This window comes from Symphalangus syndactylus, chromosome 16 (genome assembly GCF_028878055.3).
Source record: "Symphalangus syndactylus isolate Jambi chromosome 16, NHGRI_mSymSyn1-v2.1_pri, whole genome shotgun sequence".
Taxonomy (NCBI): domain Eukaryota; kingdom Metazoa; phylum Chordata; class Mammalia; order Primates; family Hylobatidae; genus Symphalangus; species Symphalangus syndactylus.
Window position 1 is genome coordinate 62,317,052 of NC_072438.2, and position 19,269 is coordinate 62,336,320.

The 19,269-nt window shown below is 41.3% G+C and overlaps 1 protein-coding gene across 4 annotated transcripts in view; it reads right to left on the reverse strand.

Moving 5' to 3' along the window:
* GHR (growth hormone receptor) overlaps window positions 1-19,269 on the reverse strand; it is a 313,780-nt gene that overhangs the window by 274,149 nt on the left and 20,362 nt on the right. For 2 of the 4 annotated variants that reach the window (XM_055245826.2, XM_063619527.1), the window contains one exon: window positions 17,306-17,833. Coding sequence is in view for 1 of the 4 variants with exons in the window: in XM_063619526.1 (XP_063475596.1) it covers window positions 16,673-16,682 (10 nt within the window). In the remaining 3 variants the exon portion in view is untranslated. Of the gene's footprint in view, window positions 1-16,227; window positions 16,355-16,672; window positions 17,000-17,305; window positions 17,834-19,269 lie in introns of those variants that run through there. The other 2 variants (XM_063619526.1, XM_055245827.2) reach the window with 2 other exon arrangements.

Consider the following 19,269-nt stretch of genomic DNA (forward strand, 5'->3'; position numbering starts at 1 on the left):
TGACATCCCTCACCAGTACCATCTAAGTCAGCACTAAGTGCAGTAAACTTTACTTCACAAATATATTATAAATCTATTAACTCCTCTCAATCTTCAGCATCATCACCCTGGTCCAAGCTACCAATACCTCTGGCCTACAACAGACTCATAATCCAGCTCCCTGAATATCTCTTTCCATCCTCCTCCATTCATGCTTCATAATAGAGCAGGTGACCTCCTTAAAATGCAGACCTGATTATGTCACTCCCCTGCTTCAAACCCTTCAATGGTTTTCTGTTGCTCTTAAGTAAAAACTAAAATACAGCCTACATCATCGTGTAAGATGTAGTCCCTGCTTACTTTTCTGGCTTCTTCTTGGGTCATGTTCTTTCTCCCTCTTTGAACTCTGACTACACTGACTTGACTGTTTTTAGTTCTCAGAAGTACAAAGTATCTTCCTGGATCCTATTTTTTCTCTACCCATTATGCTCTTTCTTTTCCCTCTTACCTAGATCTCAAATATCCCTTTTTTGAAAGCTTTCCCTAACCATCAAATCCCAACCTGAGTCAGGTTCTCATATATGTTTATTTCACATTACTTAAAACAATTTTAAATTATACTTGGTTAATGCCTTTCTCCATCGTAGACTGTGAAATCCAGCAAGGCAGAGGCTATTTCTGGGTTGCTTATTATACTATGCTAGCACCTAGTCCAGTGCTCTGCTGGGCAAAGTGTAAATGTTCAATAAATATCTGTTGAATCAATTAGTGTGTTTATGAGTTAATGAACAAATGAATTAATGAATGAGGATGAGAGTAATGATGAATTTTCACACTCAGGCTATCAATATTCATCTTTATATTCCCTTGCAGCATAATCCCGTGAATCAGGGCCAGGCATATACTATCCAGTCCAGTTCAATATAACAAATGTTTTGAGAACTCAGGGCATAAGCTGTATGGAGAAAAAACATTTAAGGGAAGGACTACGAGGGTTTGATCTGTGTTCTACAATCTGGGCAAGGAAAATCAGCATTCCTATTTTACAGTCCTTCTGAATACTAAACAAGAACTAGTCATATCCACTTCATGAATGAATTCCTTAAATCACTTAAATCACTTTGTAAATATATTAAAAAATCACTTTCACATATTTTTTAAAAGACAAGTCAACAAGTATCTTCTGTAAGGACTTATGATGATCCAAATTCAGTACCTAGACATGTACCCAAACCAACACTAATATATCTCCTTCTACCTTCCAGTGTCCATCTTTAGATAAATTTACAGTACTATATCCCAAAGTCTTATACAAATTCTTAGGCTTAAGCACTAAAGATATTAATCAAAGTCCAAGTCATTTATTAAACTGCAAGTGGCTGTAAAGCAGAGTTAATGCAATTTGTCAGGTAGAGCAAACCAAGAAATGACTTGACCTCTGAGCTTTTAGGACCCCTTTGAAAAGCTGAATAAAATCACTAGGGAAGAGGTTAAAATTCAACTTTGCTTTAATATTCCTCTTCAAATCATGGAAAGTGCAAACATGCGCCTAACAATTTAAGATTATGAGTGACAACTTACCAAACAGAATATTTCCTGAGTTTTCCCATGAGGATTTCTTAAAAGTTCAAAATGCTATCTATGTTCAATAATGCAGTTATTATTAATATGCTTCCTTTCAAAATTATGGGTTTTTTAAGCAGCTGACCTTTGACTTACAGAATCCTCAATCCTAGAGATGTCATTTTAACTATTATGTTTTTTGGACATTAATATTTTACTACTTAAATTTGGCAGCATTTTTTTCTGGAAAGTTTCTCCTTGCTGTATCAATGTTTTAAAATTTGTGATTTAGTAAAATTGAAACAATTTCTTTTTAAAAAATGACCAGGACAGTGTTAGGCTGCATTATTTATCTATTGCTGCGTAACAAATTAATCAAACACTTGGCAGTCAAAACAACAAATATTTATTTTCTAGGAGTAGGGGCCTAGAAGCAGCTTAGCTGGGTGGCTCTGGCTGATGGTTTTTCATGAATCAAGCTGCTGGTGGAAGACTGCAGTCATCTCGAGGCTCCACTGGGTGTCAAGGCTCCATCTTGAAGTTTACTCTCATGGAGGCTGTGGTTCACTAGGGGGTCAAGTTTCCATTACTCTCATGGAGGCTGTGGTCAAGAGGCTTCAATGTCATACTGGCTATTGGTCTGAGGGCCTCAGGTCCTCATTTGAAACTGCCTGTAGGATCCACAGTACCTTTTCATGTTAGCCTCTCCATAGAGCAGCTCAAAACATGGCAGCTGGTTTTCCCCAGATTAAATGCCCAATAGGTATGAGACAGAACAACCAAGACAGAAGCCACTTTGAATGACCTTTGAATGACCTAGTCGCTAAAGCCACACATCTTCACTTCCACTTTACTCCATTTAATAGAAATGAGTCACCTGAGTTCGGCCCACATTCAATGGACGGGGGGAATTAAATTCCACTTCTTGGAGGGAGGAATATCAAAGAACCACCACATAGGCAGTGGTTAGAAGCATGGGAGTTGGACACATTTGCAATTAGGAAGATCTGGGTTTGAATACACTGTGCGACTTACCAGCTGTGGGTCCTTGAACAAATTATTTAACCTCCCTACATCATAGTTTCACCAAGTGTACAATTAGGTCGATCATGGGTTTTGTGTGGGATTAGATGATATAAAAAAGGACTTGGTATAGCCCTTGATCATAGTAAGCACTTCATTAATGTTGCTTACACAGAAGTAATTGCTTAAGCAAACTAATTGAGTGTCCATAAGTAGAGAACACATAGCCCTTTGCCCTCTAAGAGTTTATAATCTAGCAGTTACTAAAGTAAGCCTGAATTTAGAAACCAAAAAGCTAATGCGATTTTTTTTTCTCTAGAAATCAGAGGAATTTCTAAAGAGAGGCAGTCAGAAAAGTAGCTTATGCAATATAAGAAAATATATACCAGGCTTAAACATTTTTTTTTTTTTTAGAAGAGAGGATGGCTCGGCAAGGTGCCTCACACCTGTAATCCCAGCACTTGGAGAGGCTGTGGTGGGCTGATCACCTGAGCTCAGGAGTTCAAGATCAGCCTGGGCAACCTGGCTAAACCCTGTCTCTATTAAAACTATATATATACAAAAATTAGCTGGGCACGGTGGCATGCACCTGTAGGCCCAGCTAATTGGGAGGCTGAGGTCGGAAGATCACTTGAGCCCAGGAGGTGGAAGTTGCAATGAGCCAAGACTGCACCACTGCACTCAGGCCTGGGCGACAGAGCCAGACCCTTTAAAAGATAAAAATAGGCCAGGTGTGCCAGGTGCCGTGGCTCACGCCTGTAATCCCAGCACTTTGGGAGGCTAAGGCGGGTGGATCACGAGGTCAAGAGATCGAAACCATCCTGGCCAACGTGGTGAAACTCTGTCTCTACCAAAAATACAAAAATTAGCTGGGCATGGTGGCCTGCACCTGTAGTCCCACCTACTCAGGAGGCAGAGGCAAGAGAATCGCTTGAAGCCGGGAGGCAGAGGTTGCAGTGAGCCAAGTTCGCACCACTGTACTCCAGCCTGGTGACAGAGCAAGACTCCGTTTCAGATAAATAAATAAATAAAAATAAAAATGATAAGAAGAGAGGCTGTTTTTTCAACTGAAATTTTCTCAGAACTGCTGTGTATAAAATATGAAAGCACACTGCTTTGCAGGACTAAAGGCCCATAAGACATCCAACATGGCTCTGTCCTCTGGACAGTCAATAGTCCCTGAGGCTTGGTGAAGCATAGTTTGCAAATCTTCATTCACAGATTGTGCCTGTAATTACTTCTATAAGGTATCTAAGGTCACGGTTTAAAACCATGACAACTTTATGTAGCCATACAAGCAAAGAAAATGGTTTCCTACATATGTTCTAAAAGGTAATACGTCTCCTTTAAAAATATGCAATGCTCTAAACATTATACTCTAAAGGGATTACCTTTTGGCCAATCCCAGCTTATTCCTTCTATGAAGAAAAGCACGTTTTTACGTGATTGCCTCCTCATATCTTCTTAGAAATTAGATATCATTCTGAGCCAATAATTTGTGTTTTACATAGATTGTGTTATTAGATACTAACTCTAGGCTTCCAACAACTTGTAATCAAAGCAAAAATAAACAAAAAACCCTAAAGCCCATTCTTTTCTGAATTTAGAATTATAGGTTAGAGAAATTTCAGCCCTGGTTAACCTAGTTATTCATGTTGTTTATCTTCCCAGAGCCAAAGCTCAAATAATTTGCAAGAATTTCTACTTTTGAACATCATGCCCAGAGTTCCAAGGCAACCAAGGGTAATTTTCAGTTGGGCCACTCAAAATATAAAGATCAGTCAAATGTTTCACTGAATATTCCACATCCCTCATGTAACACTTAAAAAAGCAGTAACTATGTAAAGACTGAGAAATAGGGGTCAACTATCCAAAACTCAGGCACATTATACAATAATAAAATACTTTAAATTATTACACAATATCGATGTCCTGCCCTTTGGAGATGCTTCTGTGCCTGTTATTAGCCATGTATCAAAAATTTATTTATTATTAGATTATGGGACTTTCTGAAGAGCTTTGTGGTCAATTTATGTGGATATCTACATATTAAAAAATAACATGTTTTACAGATGTTATGTAGGTTTTGAAAATAATCCACAAATTCAAGACTGAAACTTAATCCAGCTCAGAAATAAGTATATACCATGCATCCAGCTCTGCTGCAGTTTGACAATATAGAGTTTTCAAATTCTGTATACCTAGAAAAAGGACACCAAGAATAGGGGTTAAGCAAGTGGAGAAGTGTGGGAGTAATTGAATACAGCATTAGGAGCGTAGGCTCTGAAGCCAGAAAAACATATGTTTTAATCTCAGCTCTGTTACTAGCTGTGAATCCCTGGGCAAGTAACTTAACTTCCCTTGATCTCATTTCCACAGCTAAGTTACTCAAGGCTATGTGCCTTACAGTTATCAGGAGTAAGTGTGATATGCACACTCAGTGCTAGGCACATTGTACAGACTCAGTTCATGTGTGATTTAGGGGGTCCTGCTTTACACCAATGTTCAGGGCACTCATTCAAAATCAAATTTCTTCCAAGTTATCCTACTCTTATGAGTACCTCCTAGCTTACCAATGAGGACTCAGCTACATATATGTACACTGAGTAAAATTTTGTTCTTGTTGCTGTGATAAATTTAATTAGTTTGAAGAACATACTTTGTGTCCAGCATGACGTTGGATTCAACATCATTATATTTTCTGTTATACAACTTGCTTTCTGGTTACAAAGGCCAGTTAGTTTAACACATGAGAGGGCCCAAATTAAAAAAGCATATGCACAGTATTTAAAAATCATAAAATCAAAAGCAGTGCACTCTTCTGGATTGAATCCTGGAACAGAAAAAAAGATGTGAGTGGAAGCTCTGGGGGAATTAGGATGAAGTCTGGATTTTAGTTAATAGTACTGTACTAACGTTGGTTTCTTAGTTTTGACAAATATATCATGATTATGGATGTTAACATGGGAAACTAGGTGAGGAATATACAGGACCTCTACAATTTTTGCAAATTTTCTGCAAACCTGAAATTAGTCTCAGATAAAAAACTTACTTAAATAAATTATATTGTGTTATCCCTTAACTTGCCAAAAGTATTCACCTCACCTAAGGAGGCTCTCTCATCACTAGCAAGGTAGAAATCTCTCTGACAAACATCTCTACGCAGGAATGGCTTTTATTATTGACTTTAAAATCTAAGTTTCATAACCTGCTAATAACCATCTAGATATATCTTCCATTTTTACTATATGACAATAATACAGGCACCTTGTCAGAGAAGTCAAAAGAAATTCATCTCTGGCCAGCAGGACTCTTCTGAAGGCGGGAAATCTCAATAATTCAAACAAAATAAACACTTCAGGGACTCATTAAAGCCCTAGTTCGGTTGTTTGGGGAAAGGAGGAGGAAAAAAATAGCAACTGTTATCAAGAGGGTCTTTCATAAGTGAAGATTTCAAGTCTTTACTCTCGAAAAGATACTGTAGGGAATTCTGTATATCTGCAGTGCCCAATATGTGCCAGGCATTGTTTTGACTCATTCCTTGTGAAATAAGAATCATCACCTGTTTTTTTGCAAATAAAGCTCAGAGAGTTTAATTGGCTGAGAGTCACAAAGATAGTAAAGATAAGAAGGGTTGTGTTCAAATCCCGTCAGACAAGCAGATTTGCGTGAATCCAAAGCCTACTCCATGCCCTTTCCAAAAAGTCAACCTATCTGTAAGCTTTGGCTATGGTTGACATCTCAACAGGCATCTGCCAACCCTAATTTACAGGTGAATCTGTGTGTGTTCCCAGGGGAAAGAACTGCTGGTCAAGTACCAGTTATCTCAATCACATTCCACCCATTCAGATAGTTAACACAGCTAACTACCATCCTTCCATAAAAATGGCAGAGATAAACAACATGCTATTCCATAGTTATAGCCCATGTTAATAGGAGGGACTGTGGTGCTGCAACAAGAGCTCTTGAAAGAAAACTAAAAGAATTGAGTTATAAATCTGTCACTGAGACTGTGAAGTTTAATCCTAGAAGAAAGTTTTGTCACTTCTCAGGGCCTCCCATTTCCTCACCTATAAATAAAGTGAGGATATGAGACTCAAATATTTCAATGGGGATCTACTGGCATTTGAGGAGGCATAATAATTTCTTATATAGGACTGCCCCTGGCATCACAGAAATTTAGCATTTCTGACTCCAGGCACCAGAAGCCTACAACTCTTTCCAGTTCTTATAATAACTGTATTTCCCAATGTCCCTATGCACTACCTAGCAGAAAGGCAGGGGCTTGGTTGAGAGCCGCTGGTAGATGATCTCAAGTTCTGTGAGGCCTTATGGCTCTGTTGGGCCAGGACTGTCAGCATCAGCATATGGCTTGAGAGCAGGAGTACAGGAGGTAATCTCAGGTCAGCTCTGCCATTGTAAAGCCCATTCAAGATCATATTCTTGAAGGGAAGTCATATTGTTGGCATCTTTAATAGGCCTCTTGGAACATTGTTTAAGAAAGAAGTTTTAAGATTGAATTTACATAATGTTCAGAAAAGATAAATGTGCTGAAATACCACACAGCAGCCACCACTATCCAATCAGCAATAGGCTCAGGGTGGCCACTCCAATAGCCCTACCCAAGGGATGAGCCTATATGCAGCGACCATAATAAGCAATGGGAAGAGCTTCCAATGGATAACAAATCCACAGCCTGGTACTCTCTGCCTGCTCCCTGTTACCAGTAACCCCAGTGAGCTCAAGATACGCCTCCTGGTCCTCAGTTCCTAACCCCTTGCATGAAACCTCTCCAACCCTTCTTCTTATCAAAAAAAAAAAAACAAAAAACAAAACAAAAAAAAACCATATCTTAAGTCCTGGCTCAGGAGCCATGTTGCCCATGGAGGCCACTCTTCCAATCCCTCAGCCCAAACAGATTGTCCTTCTCTCTAAATAAATGTAGCATTTATAGTCTGTAATGAACTTTTCATTAAGTTGTACAGTCATCAACTGTTCCATAATCACACCATGAATGTACATTAATAGTGTTGCCTTCTAGCTTGAATGCTTGGTACTAAAGTCAAGAGTCATGTTTTATACTACTTTTGTATTCCCTAGTGTCTAGCACATTCCTGGGAACACACACACTAATGGATTGATAAATACATGTTCTGTTTTTGATTTTTCACAATGATACCAAAAATACCACTAGCCTGGCCAGACTTACATCCTGTAGGCTAATTAAAAAAAAAACTTATTTATTCAACATCTTTTCCCAAGTAGTTTTCAAAGTACTTTTCAGATTATGTAAATAATTCTCTCCCTATATGCACTGAGAAAAATAAGTTAAAACACTAAACTTTGTAGGACAAAAGCAAAGAGAATTAAAATGTCATGCTCCATAATAAGCATACTAAGATCTGGCAAAGTAGATATGTCTCCCAAGTCCTACTAAGTCCTAGATAAAATGTGAAACATATATGCATCTTGCTCCAAGTACTAAAAACTTTTAAATGTTTCCAAGGCTGTGAACAGCATACACCTTGGAAAGCAGGTAATGAAGTTTGGGTGACATCATTAATCTGAGGAGAATAATAGCAAATTTGCATTATGAACCTGATCCTATCCACATCCTTTTGCCCTCAAATTATCCACAAACTTCTTGTCAATGCTTCCATATTTCTCTCTGTTTTACTACATATTAAGGCCACCTACAAATATTTACTGAACACCTATTCTATGGCAAAGCAAAGCATGGTTTCGCCAGTGTCTCTATGGGAAATAAGGTGCTACACTGAAAGAATGAACTGTGAAAGTAGTAGTTCTTCTTTATTCTTGCTTCTCTTTCTTTAGTCTTTCTGATTTGCTGGGTATAAAAATGATGCCTTTCCTTTATCTATTTCATCTTGCCCAGGGATTCTGGTATCTTCTACTCCCAAGGGAAGAAGCCACTGAAGAGGCTCTATCTTCAGAGTCTTTACACAATTTGTCATTCACATATGCTTTGTCAGATTAGTCTTCATTAGTTTGGCCAACTTAGAGGCTTTCTAGTATAACAATCACGTAGCTTGAAAGTGTGCAGAGAAGCAGCTGATAGGGTGAATTAGGATCATGTGCACATACTGACGAAGAACAAAGGCTGCCTTTCTGACCAATGGCAATCAAAATTGAATGTCTGACTGAGGTTTCTCACCAGCCATCATCAAATTCAAGATGAGCATTTAAAGCATTAATTATGCACCTTTTCTCTCAATAAGCACAGGGAAAGAACTATCTGTGATTCTGTTTTGTAATGATAACACTCTACTTTCATTGATATGGCAATTCAAAGTTTTAAAAGATAGATAAAATGCTTAATACAATAAAGTGCATTTTTTAAAGCAAGAAAAGAATAAGGATTTTTCTTTGGACTTTATCACTTGTTTAATATACTGTATTCTAAAGGAATAGAGGAGATGCCTCTTTTAAGACTTTTCAATAGGCTACTTCAAATGTTTAATTTTATAAACAACCGAGGAAAAAATCAAGGAGTTACTACATCAAATGTCTAGCACAGTAGGTTTTCAACCATGGATAAGTACATAAAAGTACCTGTTCAGTTTGCAAAATCTTGATGTGTTCCAGTTCCCTATCAGGGAATTCTCTACAACTGTGCTGAATCCCTGTGAAATGCACTTCTTCCCTATGACACAGGTTGTCCACCATGGATAAGTACATAAAAGTACCTTTTCAGTTTGCAAACTCTTGATGTGTTCCAATTCTCTATCAGGGAATTCTTTACACCTGTACTGAATCCCTGTGAAGTGCACTTCTACCCTAGGATACCCTTTTTGCTTAGAAGCCAGCCAGCTGGAGATAGATTTATCTTTAAATAAATTCACAACCTAAGAAGTATAATTCATTGGGAATACAATAATATTAGTCTAAAGAAAACTGGCTGAAGTCTTATCAACAACAAAAGATGAAAGCCCTAATCAAAACAGTAAACACATCTGGAAGTTTGAAAGACTCTGTAGAAGAAGTTATCTGCTGATTTTGGAATGGAGTATTTGAAGGTAAGTTTAGATGCTGATTAAAAGCAAAGAGCCCAGCAATTTCTGACAAAATCACTATCTTCTTATAAATCATTACTAAGTAAAATTAGTGCCTGGCCTAAGGCTTTATTTGCCTATATTAAAAGGTAGGAAGAAGCACTGAAGAAAGAAATTGAGACTAAACAACAATGACTTTCCCATCCTTCTTTTAAGAACCTGGTACTCATCAATGAATTTTCTTTAGCACAAAGAAAAAACAACAACAAAAGAGAAAAACACTATTTCAGAAAGACTTTCTGAATCAGATAGTGATGAGTTGCATTGTTTTAGAATGAAAGCAAGAAGCATGGTTTTGATAAAATTTTTATCTATTTTATTTAATTGATTAAAAATTAATGATAGAATAGGCAAACATTTTTTGATGCTTACATTTAAAAGAAGAGAGGAGTTCAATAATTAAATGGATTCAAACAATAGCCCTGAAGAGAATTCTAAGGGGTCATTTTGTTTACTTCTCCTTTTTGCTTGTTTTTAACATACAAGAAATATGAAGCCCAGGAAGGTTAAACAGTTGGCAAAAAATGCAAAGCCCATTAAAGGCAGAGCTTGGAGAGGACCCAGGTTTCTTGACATCTAATTTACTATTATTTCATATTATATCATCCTAACTTAGATGTTTCTTATAGCAAAGTAAACCTTTGGTTTGAAAATTGCATGTCCAAGTACTTGCCAATGGGTCTGTTGTAATTTTGGGGGGTGAGGACTGGGAGGTGGGGAGTAGTGAAATAAATTTTTGAAATGTAAAAAAAGGAACCGAATCATTGATTATTTCTTCCCTCCATATCACAATAGAATAAAGCAAAAAAGCAAATGTATATGAATTAAGACCATAATGCTGGGGATAAAGTGAAGAAACAAACACGTACACACACACACACACACACACGGGACTAGCATGGACAATTTTATCTAAGTGCACAAAACTATGATTATTCCCTTGTCTTGATCAAAGGTCTCTCAAAGGGCTTTTGGTAGGCTCAGATGTCAGTTTATATCACAGGTTGGTTTTTTCTCTCTCATCCTCCCACCCCACTGCACCAAGAAACATAGTCATTTGTTTCACATTCAGACTTGCTGAAAAACTGACATTGTCTTCATTGTCCAACATAAATGGTTGTGTGTCTGTGTGTCTGTGTGTGTGCAGGAAGACAACGCTGTGGCAGATTCTTAGCTTGGTGGCAAGGGGAATTCACAATTTAGCTGGAAGCCCAAGACAGATACATAAAAGAGAAATCAATCACACCAGGTAGGTGCCCAATGCACAGTTCAGGCCTCTCCTCTGGATAAGCCAGATTTGCTACCTTCTTCCAAGGCAGCTAAGACTTGGTAAGCTAAGAGTAACAGGACCTTTGTCCAGCTCATGTCCATACCTACAACAGGACATGGGACCTGCTTATGGAGTGTGAACACTTTAGACTTTCCTGTGGCATTGGCAAGCCATTTACCTCCTGAGAAAAAGTAGATGGTTGACTTAGTCATGTCCTGCATGTACATCTTAAATCCCAGTTGCCCAAGGAAGTATCTTTATTTGATGTACTTTCACTTCATTTAAGGCCAGATGGCATACTCTCTGGGACTTCGGCAGAACAAGTCTTCAATAAATGCCTGATTGCTAGTACTGACTCATGTTCATGGAAGCAGACACAATGAGGCCTAAGAAAAAAATACATCATAGTCCCTACCTGTCTATAACATGTAGCCTCAACTTGTTTATCTTTGGAACATTCTACTTCTGGTATTTCGAGGTTGATATTCCTTGATAGGGAGAAATTAAGGCACTATTTGCACTGTTTATAGAATTTTATTTACCTGCACAGTATTATACTTTCCATAAATTTATAGTACACTGAGGCATGAAAAAATGTTTTGAAGCTATTATAAAAATGCTTTGACTATGGATGATTAATAATCTGAAAAGAACAAATTATCTTGTTTATAGGTATGAAATTAATCAAGAACATAATGAAATGGCTAAAGAATTTCATTAATATTAATCTGTCTTAGTAGATATAGAATGTTCAGAACTACAAATCATAAATCTTTTGTTTAGAAAACACACATTAGGAGGGACGGTCAGTGATACGGTTTGGCTGTGTCCCCACCCCAATCTCATCTTGAATTGTAGCTCCCATAATCCCCGCGTGTCATGGGAGGAACCCAGTGGGAGGTAATTGAATCAAGAGGGCGAGTTTTTCCCATACTGTTCTTGCGATAGTGATTAAGTCTCATGAGATCTGATGGTTTTATAAAGGGTAGTTCCCCCGCACATGCTTTACTGTCTGCCACCATGTAAGAGTGCCTTATTCCTCCTTCACCTTCTGCCATGATTGAGAGGCCTCCCAGCCATGTGGCACTGTGCGTCCATTAAACCTAATTTTCTTTATAAATTACTCAGTCTTGGGTATGTCTTTATTAGCAGCATGAGAATGGGCTAATATAGTAAATTGGTAATGGTAGAGTTGGTGCTGCTGTAAAGATACCCAAAAATGTGGAAGCAACTTTAGAACTGGGTAACAGGCAGAGGTTTGAACAGTTTGGAGGGCTCAAAAGAAGACAGGAAAATGTAGGAAAGTTTGGAACTTTCTAGAGACTTGGAGGGCTCAGAAAACAGGAAGATGTGGGAAAGTTTGGAACTTCCTAGAGACTTGGAGGGCTCAGAAAACAGGAAGATGTGGGAAAGTTTGGAACTTCCTAGAGACTTGTTGAATGGCTTTGACCAAAATGCTTATAGTGATATGGACAATAAAGTTGAGGCTGATGTGGTCTCAGAAGAAGATGAGGAACTTATTGAGAACTGGAGCAAAGATGACTCTTGTTAATGCTTTAGCAAAGAGACTGGTGGCATTTTTCCCTTGCCCTAGAGATCTATGGAACTTTAAACTTGAGAGAGATTATTTAGGGTATCTGGCGGAAGAAATTTCTAAGCAGCAAAGCATTCAAGAGGTGAAAAGAGCATAAAAGTTTGGAAAATTTGCAAGCTGATGACACCATAGAAAAGAAAAACCCATTTTCTGGGGAGAAATTCAAGACTGCTGCAGAAATTTGCATAAGTAACGAGAAGCCAAATGTTGGTCACCAAGACAATAGGGAAAATGTGTCCAGAACATGTCAGAGGTCTTTATGGCAGCCCCTCCCATCACAGGCCCAGAGGCCTAGGAGAGAAAAATGATTTTCTTGGCCTGCTAGGTGCAGCCTAGGGACTTGGTGCCCTGTGTCCCAGCCCCTCCAGCCATGTCTGAAAGGGGCCAAGGTGCAGCTCAGGCCATGGCTGCAAAGGGTGAAGGCCCCAAGTCTTGGCAGCTTCCATGTGGTGTTGGTCCTGCAGGTGCACAGAAGGCAAGAACTGAGGTTTGGGAACTTCCACCTAGATTTCAGAGGATGTATGGAAATGCCTGGATGTCCAGGCAGAGTTGTGCTGCAGGGGCAGAGCCGTCATAAAGAACCCTTGCTAGGGCAATGCGGAAAAGAAATGTGGGGTTGGATCCTCTACACAGAGTCCCCACTGGGTTACTGCCTAGTAGAGCTATGAGAAGAGGGCCACCATTCCCCAGCCCCCACAATGGTAGATCCACTAACAGTTAGCACTATGTGCCTGGAAAAGCCACAGTCGATGCCAGCCATGAAAACAGCCAGGAGAGGGGCTGTACCCTGCAAAGCCACAGGGGCAGAGCTGTGCAAGGTCATGGGAGCCCACATTTTGCATCGGTGTAACCTAGATGTGAGACATGAGTTCATTTCGGAACTTTAAGGTTTAATGACTGCCCTATTAGACTTTGGACTTGCACCTATAGCCCCTCTGTTTTGGCCAATTTCTCCCATTTGGAATGGGCATATTTACACAATGCCTGTACCTCCATTGTATCTAGAAAGTAACTAACTTGCTTTTGATTTTACAGGCTCATAGGTGGAAGGGACTTGCCTTGGTTCAGGTAAGACTTTGGACTGTGGATTTTTGAGTTAATGCTGAAATGAGTTAAGACTTTGGGGGACTGTTGGGAAGGCATGATTGGTTTTGAAATGTGAGAACATGAGATTTAGGAGGGGCTAGGAGTGGAATGATATGGTTTGGCTTTGTCTCCACCCTAATGTCATCTTCAATTATAGTTCCCATAATTCCCACATGTGGTGGAAGGGATCCAGTAGGAGTTAATTAAATCATGGAAGTGGGTTTTTCCCATGTTGTTCTCATGATAGTGAATAAGTCTAATGAGATCTGATGGTTCTATAAAGGGCAGTTCCCCTGCACATGCTTTCTTGCCTGCTGTCGTGTAAGACATGCCTTTGCTCCTCCTTCACCTTCTGCCATGATTGTGAGGCCTCCCCAGCCATGTGAAACTGTGAGTCCATTAAACCTCTTTTTCTTTATAAATTACACAGTCTTACGTATGTCTTTATTAGCAGCATGAGAACAGACTAATACAACGAGAATGTACAATCAAGGGCATCTGGTTCAAGGCAGAGGAGGGTAGAACCCTATAGTGGATGAAAAACTGCTGCAAGAGTAGGCAAAAGGGGATTCAGCAAGGAGCATAATGTTTGTTTTCAAGTATGGTAAACACAGGGAAAAGAGACTAGATTCACTGTGGTCAGCTCCTGAAGGATAGGCAAGTGGATGGAAGAAAATGTTGATTCAGTATAAGACAGAACTTTCTAGAAATGAATCTTTCCTAGAATGGACTGACCAATGAAAAAGGGAGATTTCCAACTGATTATTTCCAAGAAGAGATAGACTAGACCATTTTCATAGATAGAGGTTCATGCACCAGATAATTACCTCTAAAGTAATTATCATCTTAAGTAATTCTTTTATGGGACATATTATTTATATTATCTGTTTCAGGTTGAAAAAAATTACTTGCCAGAAAGACATTCTGTACTGTCTTGTTTACACAATTGGCTGAGGGATGACTCCAGTCTTACCAAACTTCGATTCTTATCAATTGAATATTGAAAAGGTGATTAGGTGATTTGAATGCTCATAATATTTAAATAATTACCACAGAAATAATAGGGTTCTTTTTAAAGAAGAAAAGGTATTGGCTTGTATGGACACATGTAAACACATTAAGAAATATGTTATTTTCATTACTGGCATACTTTTAAAAAATTGTTCTTTAAAAGCAAACCAAATTCCCATAGTTGTGCAATTTACCAGTGGTATGACCTGAGAAGTGTAATATTCAGGTTAGCAGATTTAAAAAACATAATCCATGCTTTTTTCACTAAGCTAAACAGTTTACTGTCCCACTTTCTCACTGCGTCACTCACATATATCTTTACATTAACAATGATTACCAGGAGATAGCCAAAGGAGGCTAGCCAAGTTGGACCAACTGCAAGATTTGTTTCCCTGCTGCAAGATTTGCTTCATGCACTTGGAAGAAGCACGCTGCAACTGTGGCTCCATTTATTATATTATGCTATAAACATTATGTCCTGAGCTAACAAGATACTCAACATGACAGTCCCATAGGTTACCAAGTACTGTAAACATCTGTTTAAGCAGGCGCCAGAGACAGCATAGAGAAGGCCTCTAGTATCCATTTTAAAGTGGTTTATGATGTGGAGTCTGCTGTTTAAAAACTAATAATAAAAAACACGGGCCCAAACCCCGGCTAGAACAAATTTTTGTGAGCACAGTTATGTTCATTTTGAAAAAGAATGCACTCATCTCGTCACTTTGTCATTGCATTTATAGACTTTCATTTCACACCTTTGCCCACTAAGTGTTGGCTTTCCATGGGCTTCAGGAGACCATAACTATAATTTCACTGTGATACATTTACTCCAATAAAAAAAAAAAAAGCTAAATGTTGACACATCAACTTTCCTTAGATTAATGCAAAACAAAAAGTTTATAAGGGTGGAAGAAGATGATGAGAGACGGGACAACTCCTTTAAGCTACACATGATGTCTTCCAAAGGTCTCTAGGCCAAAACACATCCTTCCAGCTCCATCCAAAGGCCCATTTGAAGGGAAGCCATAAATAGCTGAAGACTCCTTGAAATCTAATCTGGAAATACTGAGCTTTGCTTTTCTCAAAAGGAAAAAGAGCTCCGAATCACTGAATACATGGAACCAACAATCCTGTCTGCTGCATCAATTTTGTTTCTATCCAGCATTTTAATTTCTGGAAAGGTTTCAACATTTATCATCAGAAAAATATACTTCTAGGGTGATTCAGGTGGAAGCTAGCTTGGAACACCAGTTGCTCAGGAAACAGAGCCTGACCTGCCCCAATATCCCATGTCTACAAGAAAAGATGAGTGTCTTCCCAGGCACACACACCAGGGAGCCTGAACACCTCTGAAACCAGCCAGTCCCTGGACTGTGGACAGCAGCACCCTGAAAATTTCAAATTCATAGCTCCAACCTGTGTCTGTCTCCGAAGTTCTGTACTCACACATATTACACATCTCTTAGACCTCCCAAACGCCCTCCCATGCAGTTCTCCTGAGAACTCCCCAAACCCTCACTTCCAGTCCTCAGCCACTCAGGGCAATGAGTTTAGTTATTTTAAAGCCCTTAATACTTAATCCTATGCAGAAACTACTCTGACTTCCCAACACTTTGGCCTCCCGTTACCTTTCTCTGCCCCTTCCAAGGTCTCCTGGCGGCACAAACAGGCAGGCGGCACCTCTGTGGCCTCTTCCACCCTGCACACCCTACTGGCTCAGGCGCCGACACGCCTCCCCAGGCGCACACTCGCGCGCGCACACACAGCGCACACGTACACTCATTCAGGACACACAGTACGCGCCAGACCGAGAGCCCCCGCAGCTCGGTCTCAGCAGGCATCCCTTCGGGCTATATATAAAGCACTCGCCCCAAATAGACTTCCCCACGCACTCGCAAGTGGGTGACCCTGCCCCGCACCCTCTGCGCCGCCAGCGCCCTCTCGCTAGACACGCGGCCACCCCATTGACCCGCAGCCTCCGGCAGTTCTGTCAAAACTTTAAGCCTGGTTGATTTTACAACCACTAGTGTGTCAGAGGCTGGGGGAGGTCAGCTCGCCACAATTTCCACTTACCCCAGTTCATGTGGACTGGTGGCCGTCACTCTACTGACCCCAGTTCCATCGGTGCCAATGTGCGGCTGCGGCCCGCACAAACGCGCAAAAGACCGCGCGCTCTGCGCGCTGTGTCCACGCGCACAGCTCGACCTCCCCAGTCTCTCCAGTCGCGCTGCCGGGGATCCTTCCCCGCGCAGCAGCAGCAGCCTCGGCAGTTCCTGCCTCAGCCAGGCAGATGATGGCAAACAGAAACACACCAGCAAAACTTTTACGACTTTAACAAAACTGTCTCCGGAGTAAACCCCTCCACGCACCCTACTCGCGGGCCAGAGCAGACGCCAGAGTGGGATGGTTCGTCTGTCGCCCGCAACTCCCTGCCGCCCCCACCAACTTCCAGACCCACACACATACACACACACACACACACACACATTCTAGATTGGGTTACAACAACCCACCAGCAGAAAACAACTTCTTCGCAAGGAGGAGGGGAGCACAGCCAAGTCATCCGGAATAAAAAAATTATCCGTGTAAATATATAAGACAGATCCTCCCATTTCATAAACAACTAGAGTCCCAGGGTTCACTCTCAGGCCCCCTGGCACAACAGGAGGAAAATAAAGCCAGACTCCCGGAGCCCCACTACAGTACCTCCGAGCTTCGCCTCTGATCAGAGACCGCGGGTTCGCGTCTGCGCTGGGGCCAATGGTGCCGGGGCCTCGGGCCCGCGTGGCCCCAGCCCGGGGTCCCCGCCGCCGCCCGGGCTCAGTAGCAGCCGCCGCCGCCACCGCCACTGTAGCAGCCGCTGCTGCCGCCGCCGCCGCCGCTCCCTAGCCCTCCTCCTCTTCCCATGGCTGCGCCCTGCTTGGCAGCTCGCGGGCTGTCAGGCTTGGGGAGGAGAGAGGGGGCGGGGTGAAACGGGAAGGGAGGATGGGAGGGCAGGGGTGGGAAAAGGCGGCCACCGTTCACCAGGGGTCACGCCGGGCCTGGCCAGCCGTTCCCCAGATCCAGGCTGCAGAAGCGAAGGGGAAGCGGACGTTCAAGGAGGCCAGTTCGAGAACTGCTGCGGAGAGGCCGAGTGCCGCCCGGGCCAAGCATTCCGAGTTGCTGGGATGAAGTCTTCCCGGCGAAGAGCTGGAGTTGGTGCGTGTCACTCTCAACTGAGCTGCGCGGCTCCTCCTAGAGGAAAATATTGGTAGTTGCAATACACTTCCTTCCTCTCCGCCTGCCCGTTCCCAAATGAAAGCAGGACCTACAGGAGCGTTAAGTGCAGTTCACAGGCTCAAAGAAACACTTACAAAAACGTTAGCTATCCTCAGGAATGAGAGGAAGCTCAGCAAGATACCTTGGAAAGCGTGTTTAGCCATCTAAATATTGCCTTTCCATCAGCAATCAAGTTCCAAACTCCTGCTCACTGGGGCACAGTGAAAAGATAGTTAAAACTACGAAGGGCTTTATTGTGGAGGTTAGAAGACGGAGACAGAGAGAATGAGTAATTTACCAAGGACACTCAGCATGTTAGCAGAGAGGTATCTGCTAGAGGACAGGGATGCAGGGAGAGCAGACACAGGCCCCAGCCTGAAGTTCCTGAGCCAGGGAAAGCGTTTTAACTCTGCCTCACGCTGGACATAGTTCATCTGTCAAATGCGAGCCCTGCCTACTTCATTCACAAGAAGTTGTAAAAGTGCTGCAGAAAGTTAAAGTTGTGCATAAGCATGTCATTTTTGTACAGCATCAAGCCCCGAGTCACTATATGCTTTTCTGAGCACAGAGTACAAAGTCTAGCTCCAGGTTGTCTCAAATCTGAAGGAGTAGCTAGTCATGCGATCTTTCCACTATTTACTGACCGTCAATTGTAATGTCACTTACTTACAAGCTTCTAACAGCTTTGGCTTACTAAAGACTTTTTTTTTTTTTTTTTTTAACAGAGCTCCCAGACACAAACCCAAGTTTATACCCAGAGAGAAATGTTTAAACAACAACTTAAAGGAACCAAGTTTCTTTTCTTTAGAATAAAATATCTATAGGGCTTTGAAGTAGTACACGGGAGCCAAGACTTGAGAAGGAACAGAGGACCAAAGACTCTGGGATAGCAGATATCACATAAGATACCCCTATTTTCAAAGGAATCAAATAAGTGAAAAACTGTTCCTTAGAATGCTTTCAGAAGCTCAGCTGTGGCTCAAATACCCCAGCTGTTCCAGACAGACACCTAGAATGAACGAAAAAGGAAAGATTCTGGAAGGGGCATGTTTTATCATGGGATGGGATGGTTATTGATCCTGAACTGCTGTTGTTCTATCCCATCTAAGGATAAGGAGGCTTTTATTTCCCCTAAGACTCTTCCCCAAACCATTGATTTCTGGGGTTTCATACTTTGCTGGAGCAATAGTGGTGCTTGGCTGTGTCTGGAGCTTTTAAAAGGGGAGGTACCCATATAGAGAAACTTGGGAAAGTAAAAGATTAGGGCACAGTCAAGAAAAACTCCTGCTGGGTGGTCCATACATGCCAAGCTGGCTGACAGGGCAGTCCTGGCAGGAGTGGAGACCAGACAGGCCTCAAATGCTGACTCCACGCCTGTCTGAAATGACCTTCCAAGTTGGACCTTCTTCAGA